Consider the following 15,092-nt stretch of genomic DNA (forward strand, 5'->3'; position numbering starts at 1 on the left):
TTTGGGTTCCCTGAGAAGCAGACTATGAGGTGGAGAGTCCAACCCCATGTGGAGGGGAAGGGAGCAGGATTGAGCAGAGGAAGAAGTTGGGCTGTGAGACAGTCTCAACAAAGGCCTCAGCCCGCCCCATGGGCAGCAGGGGGTGAGCCTTCACTGCTGACTCAGTTGGGCAAAGTTGGGCCTGTGAACTCCATCAATAAACTGGACAAAGGCCATGCTGGGGAAGGGGGCAGATATTGGCCAAGGCAGCTCTTGTTAGTTCATGAAATTCCAGTTGGTCAATGATTCTGTCATGTCCAGAGGGAGAAGACAAACATTTCCGGCAAAGGAGCAGGAATTCAGGAGGCAGAAAGCTTCCAGAACTGGGAGAGAACACATTTCTGTTGTACGCGGCTCTCTGTGGTGTTTGTTTTGTTAGCCCTGGGAAACTAATCCAGTGTGCTGCATCCTTCCTCTGCTGCTCACAGGTTTATTTTTCCCCTTCCGCCACACGGGAAGCTTCTTGAGGGTAGGGATGGGACTTTGCTTATGTTCACATCCCTTGAACAGCTTAACAGTGCTTAGTCAGGGCTCAGTGAGCATTTGTTGAATGGAAGTAATTGTAGGCTTCCACAGAAATAATGCGGTTCATTATTTGTTATTATAAATTCTCTATAATTTGCCTGTCAGCTCTTGACATTAATTGTCATCGACGAAATAGCAGAGGTGCCTCTTAGTTGCCAAGAGTTGTTTGGATAGGGCGAGGAAATAAATATTTACGGGGAAACACAAGAGCCTATTTTAATATTATTTTAAGAACAGTCACTAACATTCACTGAAGAGTCCGCTACGTGACAGGCTCTGTTCTGCGGTCAGTGTGTATTCTTTTATTTAATCCTTACAATGTCCTGGTGAGGTAGACCCTATTGTCAGCCCCAGTGTACTGATGAAAAACACTGAAGCTTAGAGGATGTAAGGAAGCAGAGTTAAGAGTCCACCTTGGGCAACATGACTGGAAACTTTGCTCTTAACCTAAGAGTCTTAATTTCGACTCTTAGGAAGCACAGAGCCTGATCTTCCCTTTGTGCAGAACTGAAACATCCTCAACTTTGTGTTTATGGATAACAAGTGTTTAGTTTGTTCTCCATATAAATGTGTGTGTGTGTGTGTGTGTGTGTGTGTGAGAGAGAGAGAGAGAGAGAGAGAGAGAGAGAGAGAGAGAGTTGAATGTATATCTAATCTGTAGCGTGTTTGTTCTTTCTGTATATATCCTATCAGTTTGCTCAGACATCTTTAGAGCCTGGGAGGCAGGTCTCCTAAGCTGTCGTGCTGATGTACTTCTCTCCCTGTCTAAAACGACAGGTTTTCTAGTTAAGTGAGTGAGTCTCCAGCTCTGCACTGCCAAGTTGACCAGAAGCCGCAGCTCAGCAGGGGAGAGCCCCTCGCAATTAGAGCACGTCACTCCTGTCTTGCCCTAGAACTTCTGTGGGGGAACGTTTTGTTTGAAGGAAGGCTTCTCTAGCAAAGGAAGAGTTAGACTTCCCTAATTTAGATCATCTTAGTTTACACATGAGGCCTGGTAAATAAACTTCTTCCTCTGTTTATATAAACCAAAGTCCTGGGGAAACCCTAGTAAAGTTACCAGAGAGAGGAACACCACCAAAACCTAACTCCTCAGACTGTCTGGACTCAGGTTGGATTTTAGGGCTATGTGACCTCTGTGTGACCTTTGTCCAGAAATTCGTTCTTTCCAGGGGCTGCCCCATCATGATTTAATGACATGTCTTTTTTTTTTTTTTAACGTTTATTTATTTTTTTGAGACAGAGAGAGACAGAGCATGAATGGGGGAGGGGCAGAGAGAGAGGGAGACACAGAATTGGAAGCAGGCTCCAGGCTCTGAGCCATCAGCCCAGACCCCGATGCGGGGCTCGAACTCACAGACCGTGAGATCGTGACCTGAGCTGAAGTCAGATGCTAAACCGACTGAGCCACCCAGGCGCCCCTAATGACATGTCTTTATTGAGAAAATGAGCAATGGCTTTCATTATTTTTGATTTCAAGAGAAACGTATGGAAGCTTGATGAAAAAAGGAGGGGGGAGTGGGGAATAACACTGGAGAGGTGGTACAATGTAACATTCCTCCCAGGAGCCTCTGTTCCTAACATTGCCTTTTTTATGTTTATTTATTTTTGAGAGAGAGAGAGAGAGAGAGAGAGAGAGAGACAGAGCATGAGCGGGGGAGGGGCAGAGAGACAGGGAGACACAGAAGCCCAAGCAGGCTCCAGGCTCCAGGCTCCGAGCTGTCAGCACAGAGCCCAACATGGGGTTGGAACTCACGAACCATGAGATCATGACCTGAGCCGAAGTTGGACACTTAATCGACTGAGCCACCCAGGCACCTCTGTTCTTTTCTTTATTTATGTCTCTTAAAACAAAAAGGGGAAGAACGAAAAAAAGAAAACCCCATAACCTTCTATGCTTTTGCTGTTGTTTTTTTTTTAATTTTTTTAAACATTTATTTATTATTGAGAGAGAGAGGGACAGAGTGTGAGCGGGGGAGGGGCAGAGAGAGAGGGAGACACAGAATCAGAAGCAGGCTCCAGACTCTGAGCTGTCAGCAGGGAGCCCCACGTGGGGCTCGAACCCACGGACCGCTAGATCATGACCTGAGCCAAAGTCGGATGCTCAACCGACTGAGCCACCCAGGCGCCTCACCTCTGGTCCTAATCAAGAATGAGGCTCCATCCCAAATCTACAATAGTACTGTGCAGCCATCGCTTCAAAATATTTCATAAATCATATTCTTGTGACAGGAAAGAAAACTAGTTTATATAACCTAGTAAAGGGTTCTTATTATAGTTTTACCTTAAGCCTGGATGGAGGCTTTAGTCTGATTCTTTTATGAAATTTTGACCGGAAGGGTGCTCCAAATAAACCTCATGTCAACCTGACTGTGGAGTCAGGACGAGCCAGGGTTTCAGAGTTCTGCTGCTCTGAGTCACCTCAAAAGAGTTACTTAATTTTTATGAGTCTTGATTTCTTGTCTACTTGACGGGTATAATAGCTCCTTCCTAATGCTAAGGAGTGTGTAAAGCATATGTGAACAAGGCAGAGTTACTGCCTGGTTATACCTTATTTCATGAAAACGGTTAGATGGGTTTTCACCAAATGTGGAGGAGATACCTGAATGGTTTGATGAAACTACAGGCCCAGTAGCACATGTGACATTTACACTGGGGGAGGGGGTGGATAGCGGGGCGCCTCAAAAGGGGGGGGCAGTTACTTTTCAAAATAGCTGAATGAGAGGGAGACACCCAGGCCACACGCCATTGAAATGACCCAAGCCGAAGTTTTTGGCCGAGCTGTAGATCTAGTCAAACTAGATCGCACAGACGCCAAAAAGCAGTGTTGATCCAGAGTGAAGCTACTCTCACAGCAGAATCTTCTGTACACCTTGAGTAGGAATCTTTGTAAGTAGTCGGAATTTACATATCAGTTATTAGTAGTTCTGTTCAATGGCACAGGGTGGGCTTGTTAGAAACCTATATAGACCGCTTAGCTTAGGACTTAGCACATAAATAGGTCCCTAGTGAACGTTCTCAATTCCACCCATTCTCCATTCCTGCCACCCACCTCCTCCACCAGGAGCATGTAGGGAAGCTTTAATCATGTTCCGTTTTGTATAAATCGTACTTAGTCATAGTGACTCAGTCATTTCTGTGGAGACAGACTGGTCCAACAACAATAATAGCCTAATATGGCAGACACACTAGGATGTTTTGGGGGAAGAAGAAATCATTTTTTTTAGCAAGCTAGTATCTTTATTCCCACAAATATTAGAATATTGAACTACATTTTGGTTTGCCCGGCTGCCCCTAAAGTGTTGAAAGTGCTGTGAAAGAAGTTGAATTAATAACAAAAGAGCTGGGGCATCTGGGTGGCTCAGTCGGTTGAGCGGCCGACTTTGGCTCAGGTCATGAGCTCTTGGCTTGTTCGAGCCCCGTGTCGGGCTCTGTGCTGACAGCTCAGAGCCTGGAGCCCACTTCGGATTCTGTCTTCTTATCTCTCTGCCCCTCTCCCGCTCACACTCTGTCTCTCCCTCAAGAATAAATAAACATTAAAAAAAAAAAGACTTAAAAAAAATAAGAGAGTATATTTTTGTGTTTGAAGCATTATTTTTAATTTGCCCCCACCCCAAACTGAAATGACGCTTTTTCTATTGGCAGATAAGTATAGAATAACGGATATTTTTATATTGAAATATTTTCTATGCGGAGGAGATGAACTAGCCTTGCTCTCTCCCATTTAAGTTTCACTTTTGATTTTGATGCGGTACCATAAAAAGTCAGTCTACTGATGGAAATGACACTTTATAAACCCAGGTGTGAAAATTTTAAGTACAACTTGTCTTAGATCTTTCCTTTAAAATAACTTGTTCTCTAAAGTCGATACCTTGAACTTAACTGTTAACCGAGAATGTTTTCTTGTAATGCGTGACTGATATGATAGCAGCTTTTTTCTGCATTACAGTGAAAACATTGCTCGTCCAGACAGGTAGCCAGTTTTTCCAACATCCACAAAGGTGTGAAAGTATTTTTTACCCATGGAAATCCCGATGGCACAGTTTAAAAATACAGGTGATTTTATTTTGCATCTGCCTGATGTGCTGCTGATTGTTTCCTCCTCTTCCCTGTTAGGGCTTTCGTAACCACTCAGAGGGCTGAGGCTTCAAACCTGCTGTGGAGCAAACGTTCTTGTCTTCCCCCCGTTCCTGCCCTGGCACATAGAGGAGGTGATTTCTGCCAAACTCAGCGTGACAATGACTGTTTCAACCCAACAGCTAATACCCCCCTCCTTGAGAAATACTGTGGGCCCCAAAGGGCTGAGGAAGGAGAAATGGGAGAAGGTACCCACCACCTCTTGGGGGAACTCTCTTTGTTGAACACCTGCCCTCAGGTGTCATGCTAAGTTTCTGTCCTCTCCTTAGCCCACCTGGCCAGGATGTCCATATGGAACAGGACTCACCATTGTGCCTCTGCAGCCACGGGGCTGAGCCTGTTGTCCAGTCAGGCTCTCACCAGAAGCCTGTCTTGTGGATTAATGGGCACTTCCTTGTCTTAATGAAACTGATATTTTGTTCCCATTTGGTGGCTGCGCTTCTCTTCATTATCAGGCAGAATCCTGAAGAAGAGGGCTGAGTGGTGGGATTTATTGTTTATTTTATTATTTTTTAATTTTTTAATATGAAATGTATTGTCAAATTGGTTTCCACACAACACCCAGTGCTCCTCCCAACAGGTGCCCTCCTCAATACCCATCACCCACCCTCCCCACTCTCCCACCCCCCATCAGCCCTCAGTTTGTTCTCAGTTTTTAAGAGTCTCTTATGGTTTGACTCCCTCCCTCTCTAACTTTTTTCCCCCCTTCCCCTCCCCCATGGTCTTCTGTTAAGTTTCTCAGGATCCACATAAGAGTGAAAACATATGGTATCTGTCTTTCTCTGTATGACTTATTTCACTTAGCATAACACTCTCCAGTTCCATCCACGTTGCTACAAAAGGCCAGATTTCATTCTTTCTCATTGGCAAGTAGTATTCCATTGTGTATATAAACCACAACTTCTTTATCCATTTGTCAGTTCATGGACAGTTCGGCTCTTTCCATAATTTGGCTATTGTTGAAAGTGCTGCTCTAAACATTGGGGGTACAGGTGCCTGTATGCATCAGCACTCCTGTATCCCTTGGGTAAAATAAACAATAAATAGCACTGCTGGGAATTTACTGTTTATTTTAGTTTCAAGGAATACTAAAAGAGCTTCCAAAGTGATCCCTTTAAATTGCTTTCCTTACGGTTAAAAAACCAAAGTTAAAAGCAAAACCTGTCAGTCTCCCATCTGAAGACCAGAGCTTGCTCTTCTTTGAAGTCCCCAAATGTTTTCTGTGCGATTGTGGAGACTGTTTTGTTTGGCTAATTACCAGTCTGTCTCCACACAAAAAGGAGCAAGACTAGAAATGCTTTTAAATGCTTCTTTTATTTCATTGGTTGTACATTGGGTGAGTGAACTGAATATTACAACCAAAACATAGAGTTGATACAAATTAGACTCCTGTTTACACTGTAAGGTAATGAATGAGGGAATTCTTTAAGTGGTACAGAAAGATTTAGTAGAAATGTTACCAGTGGTATGGCTGAAAGAATATTTCGGTGAAGTGCTGTTATATCCTGAAAACCAAGAGTGAAATGTAGTTCCCATACAAGTGGTGAGTTCGTCTCTTAACTATAGTATTTGTTGAGTTGCTATCTTCGTGTCTTGGACATTGGTGATTTTATTTTTGTAATTAAACAAAGCATTTAAGATTTATTCATCATAGTCAGACTTCTGAATATAAACAAACTTTTGGCAAATAATATTTATACAGAAAAATAGTTTTAGATCCTCTCAAATCCCGGAATTATTCTATAAAATTACATTATAAATAAATAAAAAGCAAAATCTGTTGTACATATATTTGTACATCTATGCATTTGCCTTGCCTCCTCCTTATTGTAAATGGCATATTTATGACTCTTTGCATATTATAATCACAATTCTGGAAAATGGATATCATAGTAAAAATACAGTCTTCTATATTCATTTGGGGATACAGGTGATGTTTTTGATGCTGCATTATTAAAGGGCTGAAAATAGCTGTGTGCTAATAATTTTAAAAATCAAAATCATGAAACAAAAGAAAGAAAGACAATGTTACAACAATTAGTCTACAAAAATATTTCAGTGATTCCTGTAATTGACCTTTTAGTAACGCATACTATGCTTTCAATGAGTTTAAGTGAAGTAACAAAGAAAAAAAAAGAAATGAAAAATGAAACAAGTTTGAATGTTTCAGGCAAGTTGTAGCATAACTACATTGTTATAGTTGAGAAAATTACAAATATCGATAATACATAAAGATGAAACTACCAAAGAAATACAAGTTAGATACAATACTTTCCCACAAATTAAAACAAATGCAACGATACAAGCACTATGTAAGATTACACTTAGAATGTGATTTTCTTTTGATGGGGTTATCAAATCTACAATAGAAAGAGAGTCATTAGACTTTGACCAACATTAAGTAAAATGGCGGATTTCTTTTTGCTCAAATGAAAATGATATGGTTGGTGCATCCAGTTCTCAGAACAGGCAGTGATGCCAAAATTTAAAATATTTTACATTCAATCTCAAAAGTCAAAATACTTCAATCACTAATATGTTCACAAAGAAAATGGATGTTTTAAACAATTACACATAATATTCATTTATAACAGCTGTTTTGTTTTTTAAACAATAATTTAAAAACTATGTAGGTACTGTATAGGCTATGTGCAACATATAAAATGTGAAATATGAAATATTTGGTACGATAGTGCTTAAAATAAACTTTAAAACAAACTTTCTGAACAAAATTTAATTGTATCGCTATTACCTTGAAGATCAACCAAGTATTTAAAAAAGTAAACAACATTAAAATATGTTTCATCCATATATAGTATATATATGTATGTGTATATATAATATGTATGTACTTGTATTAAAGTTTTTTATACTTTTGAGACATAAAATATGCTTTAAGGTGAAAGAATTAAAAGAACTATTTTTTTTCCATGCTGTAGTCAGTTACAACCCTTTAATCCAACTTTTGAAATGCAAAACAGTAATGGATTTTTTAAAAAGTGAAACTATCTACTTTTTGTTTACATAGTAATTTAGATTAAAGTCACAGTCAAATTTTCAGTGACTAAACTCAAACTTACTTAAATTAGAATATTATACAGATCTCCTCACCTACAGCTTCGTTGTTTGACTAGGTGTTTAGTTTAGAAGTTATTCTGTAACAGGCAACTGGATGGTGAGTTTGAAAAACTAATCCCTTCGATTAGACTGTTGGCATGGGCCTCTCATTCTGGTCAAGCTGGATGAAGTCTGGCAAAATCTAGGCACTTCTACAAAGTCTCTCTTATAAAACAACTTTAAAAATATACTTGTAAAATAATACCTTCAAGACTTTGTTTGGTGGGGTATGAAGCTCATACCGTGCAAAGTTTCTTTTTTCAATCTAGTTAATGTTATTCTAGAATCACATGATTCAATGCGGCATCTCCAGGCAAACCAAACAACCACACTTTGATGTGTCCCCCGTACTTGTGCTTGAACTTCCATTCAAATTTTAGACCTGCGGGACAGGCGTCCGTTTTACTTCACTTCCCACCTTTGCTGCAGCATTCATGTTGTGAAGAAGCGAAACATACTCTTTGATCCAGCGGGTAAATGAAATGACAGTAATTGGCGTTAGAATCAAACCTGCCCTCGGAATAGATTTTTTTTTTTTTTTAACTAATGCTAATCGCTTATTGCTAACTTGGAAGTATTCTCAATCGAAATGAGTACATTGGTTGGACTTTCTGCATCAGCTATAGTTATGGAGATAAGACAATATTCCTAGGACAGAAACTATGTTTAGAAACCCTTGAAAAGTAAACTTTACTCTTTATGTCTTTAAACGTCACAGCTGGTCTCAGGTAGTTAACTATCTTAGGTTGGAATATACTAAGCATACCATATTTAATACTCATATATGATATAGCAGCACTAGCTTCTTACAGTTGTGGTCTGTCCAGAAGAACTAAATCTTTATTTAGCATGCAGTTTGTGGCAATTCTATTGAGGAGGAAACAGGATAGTATGTACAGTAACAATGTTTAGTTATTCTCAATGCGGATTCTTGGCATTCCATTCCGTTTCTGCTGATTATTTCAGAATTATCTGTTAAAGAAAAAGACAAGCATGCTTTAGACATCCTGCTGGGAGGGAACATAACGAGTTTCAGTTTTTTACTCTTTGAAAATAGGAATTTTCTTCAATTTCTCATTTTGATATATTGTGATCTTTTGATGCAATCGTCATCTTCAACGATCCCCACCCTCCATGCTGAAAATTTTTATACTTAGGCGCTGCTGCTATGTGACCGCTGTAAACAGCAGTGAGGCAAATGCACAGAATTTTATTTTCTGTAAAACTCTGATAGCGGATATGTGGGCATGCAGTGTGTTTAGACCCCGATCTCCTTTTTAGTCTTTGCCTCATATCTCTTTCTTGTATGTTCACATATTCATTCAATTAGTATTTGCTAAGGTGATCAGGGAGTCTAATCAGAGAATTCATTTGTACATGAAAAGTTGTGGGAAACGTTTAAATATAAACATTTTTAAATGTATAACAAATTAAGTTTATCTATTATTTGCGCGCGTGTAAAATTCAGAGGTGTGTTCCCATCCAAAGTAATTTCGTTCCCAAGATATAATAACCAGTAGAGAATGTATGAACGTCCCAAATGAAAGAGAAAAAGGGACAATGTTCTAATAAAGCAGTTAAAACATTCTTAATAAATCCAAAAGCACAGATAAAGCTAAACTATCAGATGCAAATCGTGGTCCCAGGAGTCTGATTTCCAAGCTCATTTCCAACTTCATACCTTTGCAAAAGACAGGGAGTTTGCCTTGGGTGACCCAGTCCTCTAAAGGTCAAGCATTTAAAAAGCCAAGCTTTTAACACGTTCTAACAAAAGTATTTATTCTTTGTGCAATACTTCAACCAAACTTTGTGCAATGAATGATTTATTTATCAAACTGCTAAGAGTGTTTAGGAAAAAGCCAGTAAAAATTCTTTATGGCCAAGCTAATATTCCTGCACACTGGGATGCAACTCCCAATTAAAGCCTTATTTCTACAAGCATAATTTCTTATCCTATTATGTTAGAATTCACACGTGGATATTTTTTCCTTTTAAGTGGGTGCTCCTGCAGTTTACATAAAACAGTTTTAGTATATACGCAAATAGTACAAACTCAAATTAATTCCTCCCATGAAATAAACCATATCCTTTAATTTACTGGAACATACAGATGTGTATGGAATTGATAAAAATAGAGGAAGAACTCATTTATATTAAATATTTATACTAAATGTAAACTCAAAACTTCTCAGATATGTTCATTCTTTGTTTGTTTTCTTTTAAGTTCCTAGGAATTTAAAATTAACTGGGAAAAATAGCATTCCTTGTCTTGTATACTTATATACTGATGTCCTGGCACACTGATACACAAATAAAAATGAGATGTAATGATTTTATATGTAAATATTATCACAGTATCCTTGAAGAGCCCGTTGCAAGTTGCTAATACCAAATTCAGCTGGTCGTATTGTAACTTCACTTTTGGATTTAGAGACTTGACTATTAAATAGAAATTATTCTATTTAATCCCTCAGCTTCAGTCCTGTCTATAAGGCTTCCAAATAAGAATGTGCCCCAGGACATCAAATCATGTCCTTTTTCTCTTTATTCTTTTACTTCAGCAAGTCTCCCTAAAATATTTATGGGACAAAATTTTGCAATTTCTTAAACTGATACATAAATAATACATATTTTAGAATATATTTACATTCTTGCTTACTGACACTATAGTGCCACATAGAGTGATATTCTGAACTGCCTGGAAAGGAAGGTATCCTACAGAAAGCCTAACAAAGGGGAAATTTGTATGGCAGAAATTAGTCGCAGCAACGCTTTGGACTTACATTTGACAAAGAGACATGTACAACCACTCGGGTTTAAAGGAATTGTAAATTAACCTTGAAGTTAACTGAGAGAGTTAACTGGACTCACCCAGCTTGCCTGGACCCTCCGCCTCAGTTTACATAGAATTCATTATATGGATAAAGACATAAACAAGAATGGCCGATGCTACTATCTGTCAGCTGTTACTGCCACCTGGCCTCTACACCGGGAAACTCTGGCCATGTCTTTGCCTAACTTGTGGACTATCGTATGTGGTATAAAAAAATGAATAACTCTCCTGGCAGCCATGAGCTTCAAGAAGTCCAAGAGATTTGATTTTAGAAGGTAAGAAAGCTTTGAGTGTTTCGTTTTTTTTGGATGGTAGCATTTTTCTTGAAAATGTAATTTGATTATTACTTTTTCTCCCCCCTGAGAAATACAGCTTGCTGGTACAATCTGAATTAAGTGTACTCTAGGGTGAAATACAGTCTGGGGATGCAGACAGGAGTCCAGATGAGGAACAGTTACCAATTGAGTGCCTCTGATACAGCTACCGCCCATTTGACTGCTACTTCTGATGGTATAGGATGTGGGACACGACAGGCCATGGGGCCCACGGAGGGGACAGAACAAATTCCAGCTGGAGGGAGACCCCTGGAGGGAAGAGAAGAGCCAAGTGTGTGTGGGCGGGGGGGGGGGGGGGGGGGGGGGGGGGGGCGGGTAGGTAGTATAGAGGGTAGGGTGTGGGGAAGCCATTTGGAAGTAGTAAAGAGGGCTCTTCTGTCTAGTTTTAAATCTGGTTTTTCTTTAGTCAGATTATATTTTTAATTCACAGCAAAGAAACATAATTTTAAAATAAAGACAAATAGGTACATTTTGTATGCTTCCCTGCTGCGTCTTCTCAGAGATTTTCTTTCTTACTAATTCTATATGGACATATAAAATTTGTTCTACACATAAAGACTTCTTCAATCTCCACTGTAATTTTAATGGCCAGCAGGATCAAAACCTTCCGTGGGTGTCTGAATATTTCAATTTAGGTACAAAATGTGCATTCTTAAAAGAACAGATTTATACGTGGCCCTGAAACATGGGCTATGAATCGGATTTTGACAAGTCCTAATCCTCAGCCTGTCCATTTTAAAGAACAGTTAATTAAATCACAGTGCACCAAAGTGACCTCGATAGACTGGCTGTCAGTGGCACCCTTCTTGTCCTGCACTTGCCCAAACTGAGACTGATCTCCAAAGTTCCTTCCTCAACCTCCTGTGTTTTCTTGGAAGGGGCAATCGAAAATTCCCCTGGCCCCTGGGTCTGCCAGAATATATATATATATATATATATATATATATATATATATATACACACACACACACACACACACACACACACACACACGTCAGAGAGCTGGCTACCACACTGGATTCCCCAGAAATCTCCTCTCTGAAACATCATTGTTGTTTTGGTGTAATTTGAATAGATGCCTCCTTGATTTTCTGGGAGGCTCTGAGCGATTTTTACCAGAGCCCTAAGAGCTAGGTCAGTATTGCCAGTCATATTTTGCAGACACACAGGAAAAGCAGCACAAATGGTTTTAACCGGCTTGCACGACGTACAAAGTGCTTGTGCAAACCAGCATGAGTTAGAGTTGTTAGCTCATTCTGTCTGCTGGCACGGGAGTCCCCTCCAGGGTATAGTGACAGTCTGCGATGACCGGGGAAAACAGTGATTCCAAAGGACGTGTCTATACCTCTCATGGGGCCAGTGGAGATCAGTGCTCAGAAGAAGCCCTGTGGGAGCCTGGGAACCAGGGAAAGGCGGGGCCGTGGGCTAGTGTCTAGAGCAAACAGCATGGAGCCCTGTGTTGGAGGCAGCAGTGACTGTCCGCAGGAGCCATGTGGGGAGAAATTGCTGAGGGACCCTGGGGCTGCTTGGTCCTTGCCCGGGGGTGGGGGTGGGGCAACCACATCCTACCCAGGGCTCCTCCCAGTGGCTGCTGCACACGTGTCTGCTCACAGCAGTGGAAGCCCCTCCTCCCAGTCACAGGTCCACTGCTTCAGCCTCAGGGGACCCCAGTATGGTATGTGATGGGAAAGAAATCAAATACACTGAACAGGATGTACTTCTGTTCATCTCTCTGATAGACCAGTCTCTCAAATTTAAGTCTTTTCTCATAGAAGGAGAACCATGATGAAGAAGGGTCTAAAATAAGATTTAAGCAATCTTGTATGGTAAATCAATATTTTGAACTTTTAAAAGTATTATTTTTAATTCCTTTTTCCACTAAAGGAGAACACACAAAAATGAGACTAGCTGATGTCCACAATATTGGGCAATTTAAAACATTTTAAAACTATTTTTAAAATAAAGACACACTCGATTTCAAATTATGAGCTCAGGGATAACTCTTTGGTGGACCCTCTAGTTGTAACAAGAGTATTGGTGATGCAAAAAATATTACTTGGCTGCAGTGGAGTCTACTTTTTAATTAGCATTTCCTTCAGGTGGTCAGATTTGAGAATCTGATGATTCTGCTTAATCCATAGCCTTAAATTATTCCCATATGAGCCCAGTATATACTTAGTCTAATACATATTTGCTGAAGACAAAGCATGAATGGCCCCAAAGAATATCAAATGGGTTGTTTTCCCCTCAAATGTGTTATGAGCAGCCATTTAATAATCTCTGCATCCTCCAGGAAGTGCGTATACCATTTGCTTCATAGTGCAACAGCAGTCAAATTTATTAAAAAGAAGACAGGGTCCCTGCATATTAAGCTGACTGACTACGGGGCCCAGGCAGGAAATGCACATGAGTGAGTGGGTCAGGTAAGGAGTGTGGCAGATGGGAGGGCCCGTGCCTGGAAGGAATGGCAGAGCAGCTAGTCAGCTCCAGCCAATGGCTACCTGCAGAAACCTGGGCTCCACATTGCTTGGCCTTTCTGTTTTCCAAAAGAGGATGGGAATTCAGCAACTACTTGACATTATAGAAGACAACTCTGTGGGTCAAATATATCTTTGGGCTGAATGCTGGTTTGTGCCTTACTTACTGGGAGGAGATATCCATTAAGCCTGGATTGCTAGCTTCCTGAGCCAGGTAACAGTCAATGCTGTAGGCAACACTGGGGAGTTAATCCTGCAACTTGCAGACATTTGACTTTCACCCAAAGGAATAGGGTACTTGACCAACAGGCACCCTCTAAGAAAAAAATACTGTCCCTCCCTTTACTGATTCACCAGATAGGAAATATCCACATTGCCTTCTCTCTTCCAAGATGATGTTAGATTTTGGCTGAGCCAACCATATGCTCTTACCCTTGGCGGACACTTGAAAACCAGCTGGCCAGAGTAAGAAATGCACTTGGTTGAAAGCAAAATAGTCCATGCAGAGGCTGAAACACTGAACTTGAGTGCATCGGCATCATCCACTCAACCACTGAACTAACTAGCCCTGGTTAGCTATTTAGCCAAAGAAGACAGATCAGCATAGGATTTCTCCAGGCTTCAGAGGCACCAAGTACTAACACTTTCTGAGTTTTCTGCCTCGTGGTGGCTAGCCAGGAACTGAACATATGAATACCCTAGGTTATGGTGAGCTTCCAGATGACTTCCAGAAATATTCATACTTGTTATATAAATGTGTTCATGACAAAGATTCACAGGATGCCAGATGAATTATCTTTCAAAATGTTAGCTCAATATTAAAGTCAGTAAGAACTCTTACTGCTTGGCTTAATTGATATGAAAAACATTTCAATGAAAAGACCAACTGTTCCTACAGATCCAAACCACAAAATAATTAGAAGAGAAGAACAATGTTTTACTTAAATCTTCCTGTGAATAGCCATCCAACAGTGTCTTTGGAGTGTTGAGTTTGATGATGTAGATAAAACATGCCTCATACTATGTTTGTATGGTTTTGCTGAAATCTGAAGGAATCTCAGTGCATCTGAATACTACTAGCATGGGATCTCTAATGCACATTTCTGAGTAAGGCTGTTGCATTAACTGGGTCCACAGCAAAGTTTTTAAGAATGAGGCCATGTTTCATTCATCTTTACATCTCTAGTGTCTAGGGAGGCACGTATTAACTGTTGGGTGCATGGAACGCTGAAAAAGTATTTACTGAGGACACGATCCCACAAAGCTGTCATCAGTAGCATACCAACAGACCACTCACAAGTGCGATATAGTAATGGGGGCAGGAAAAGAACCCTTTGTGCAATATATATCTCTGTAGTCTTTCAGGGAATTTCAGAATTAGGGAATATTTGAGAAAAATAAACCATTCCCCTACTCCCTGTTCTATATCGATAAGGGAAAAATATTCCAGGCTGGGGAAGAATCACTCACAAAGACGGAAACAAGGCGGATAAAAAAAAGAGCCACTTGAAGAAAACTTCTAGACTTGGTTGATTCCTTAGACACTCTGTTTCATGGTTACAAGGCCCTGTTTCCTTGGAAGGTAATTTTTAAAAGGATGTTTTGCTATCTTTTTAAACAGAACTTATTATT

The 15,092-nt window shown here is 40.2% G+C and overlaps 1 protein-coding gene across 8 annotated transcripts in view; it reads right to left on the minus strand.

Moving 5' to 3' along the window:
* Window positions 1-5,993: 5,993 nt before the first annotated feature.
* Window positions 5,994-15,092, minus strand: part of MBNL2 (muscleblind like splicing regulator 2) — a 158,123-nt gene continuing 149,024 nt past the window's right edge. For 4 of the 8 annotated variants that reach the window (XM_019444049.2, XM_019444052.2, XM_019444055.2 and 1 more), the window contains one exon: window positions 5,994-8,787. In XM_019444049.2, the coding sequence (XP_019299594.2) occupies window positions 8,660-8,787 (128 nt within the window). In that variant the 3' untranslated portion in view covers window positions 5,994-8,659. The remainder of the gene's footprint in view (window positions 8,788-15,092) is intronic. The other 4 variants (XM_019444051.2, XM_019444054.2, XM_019444056.2 and 1 more) reach the window with 1 other exon arrangement.

This window comes from Panthera pardus, unplaced genomic scaffold (genome assembly GCF_024362965.1).
Source record: "Panthera pardus isolate Hobbes unplaced genomic scaffold, ASM2436296v1 HiC_scaffold_1, whole genome shotgun sequence".
Classification (NCBI taxonomy): Eukaryota; Metazoa; Chordata; class Mammalia; order Carnivora; family Felidae; genus Panthera; species Panthera pardus.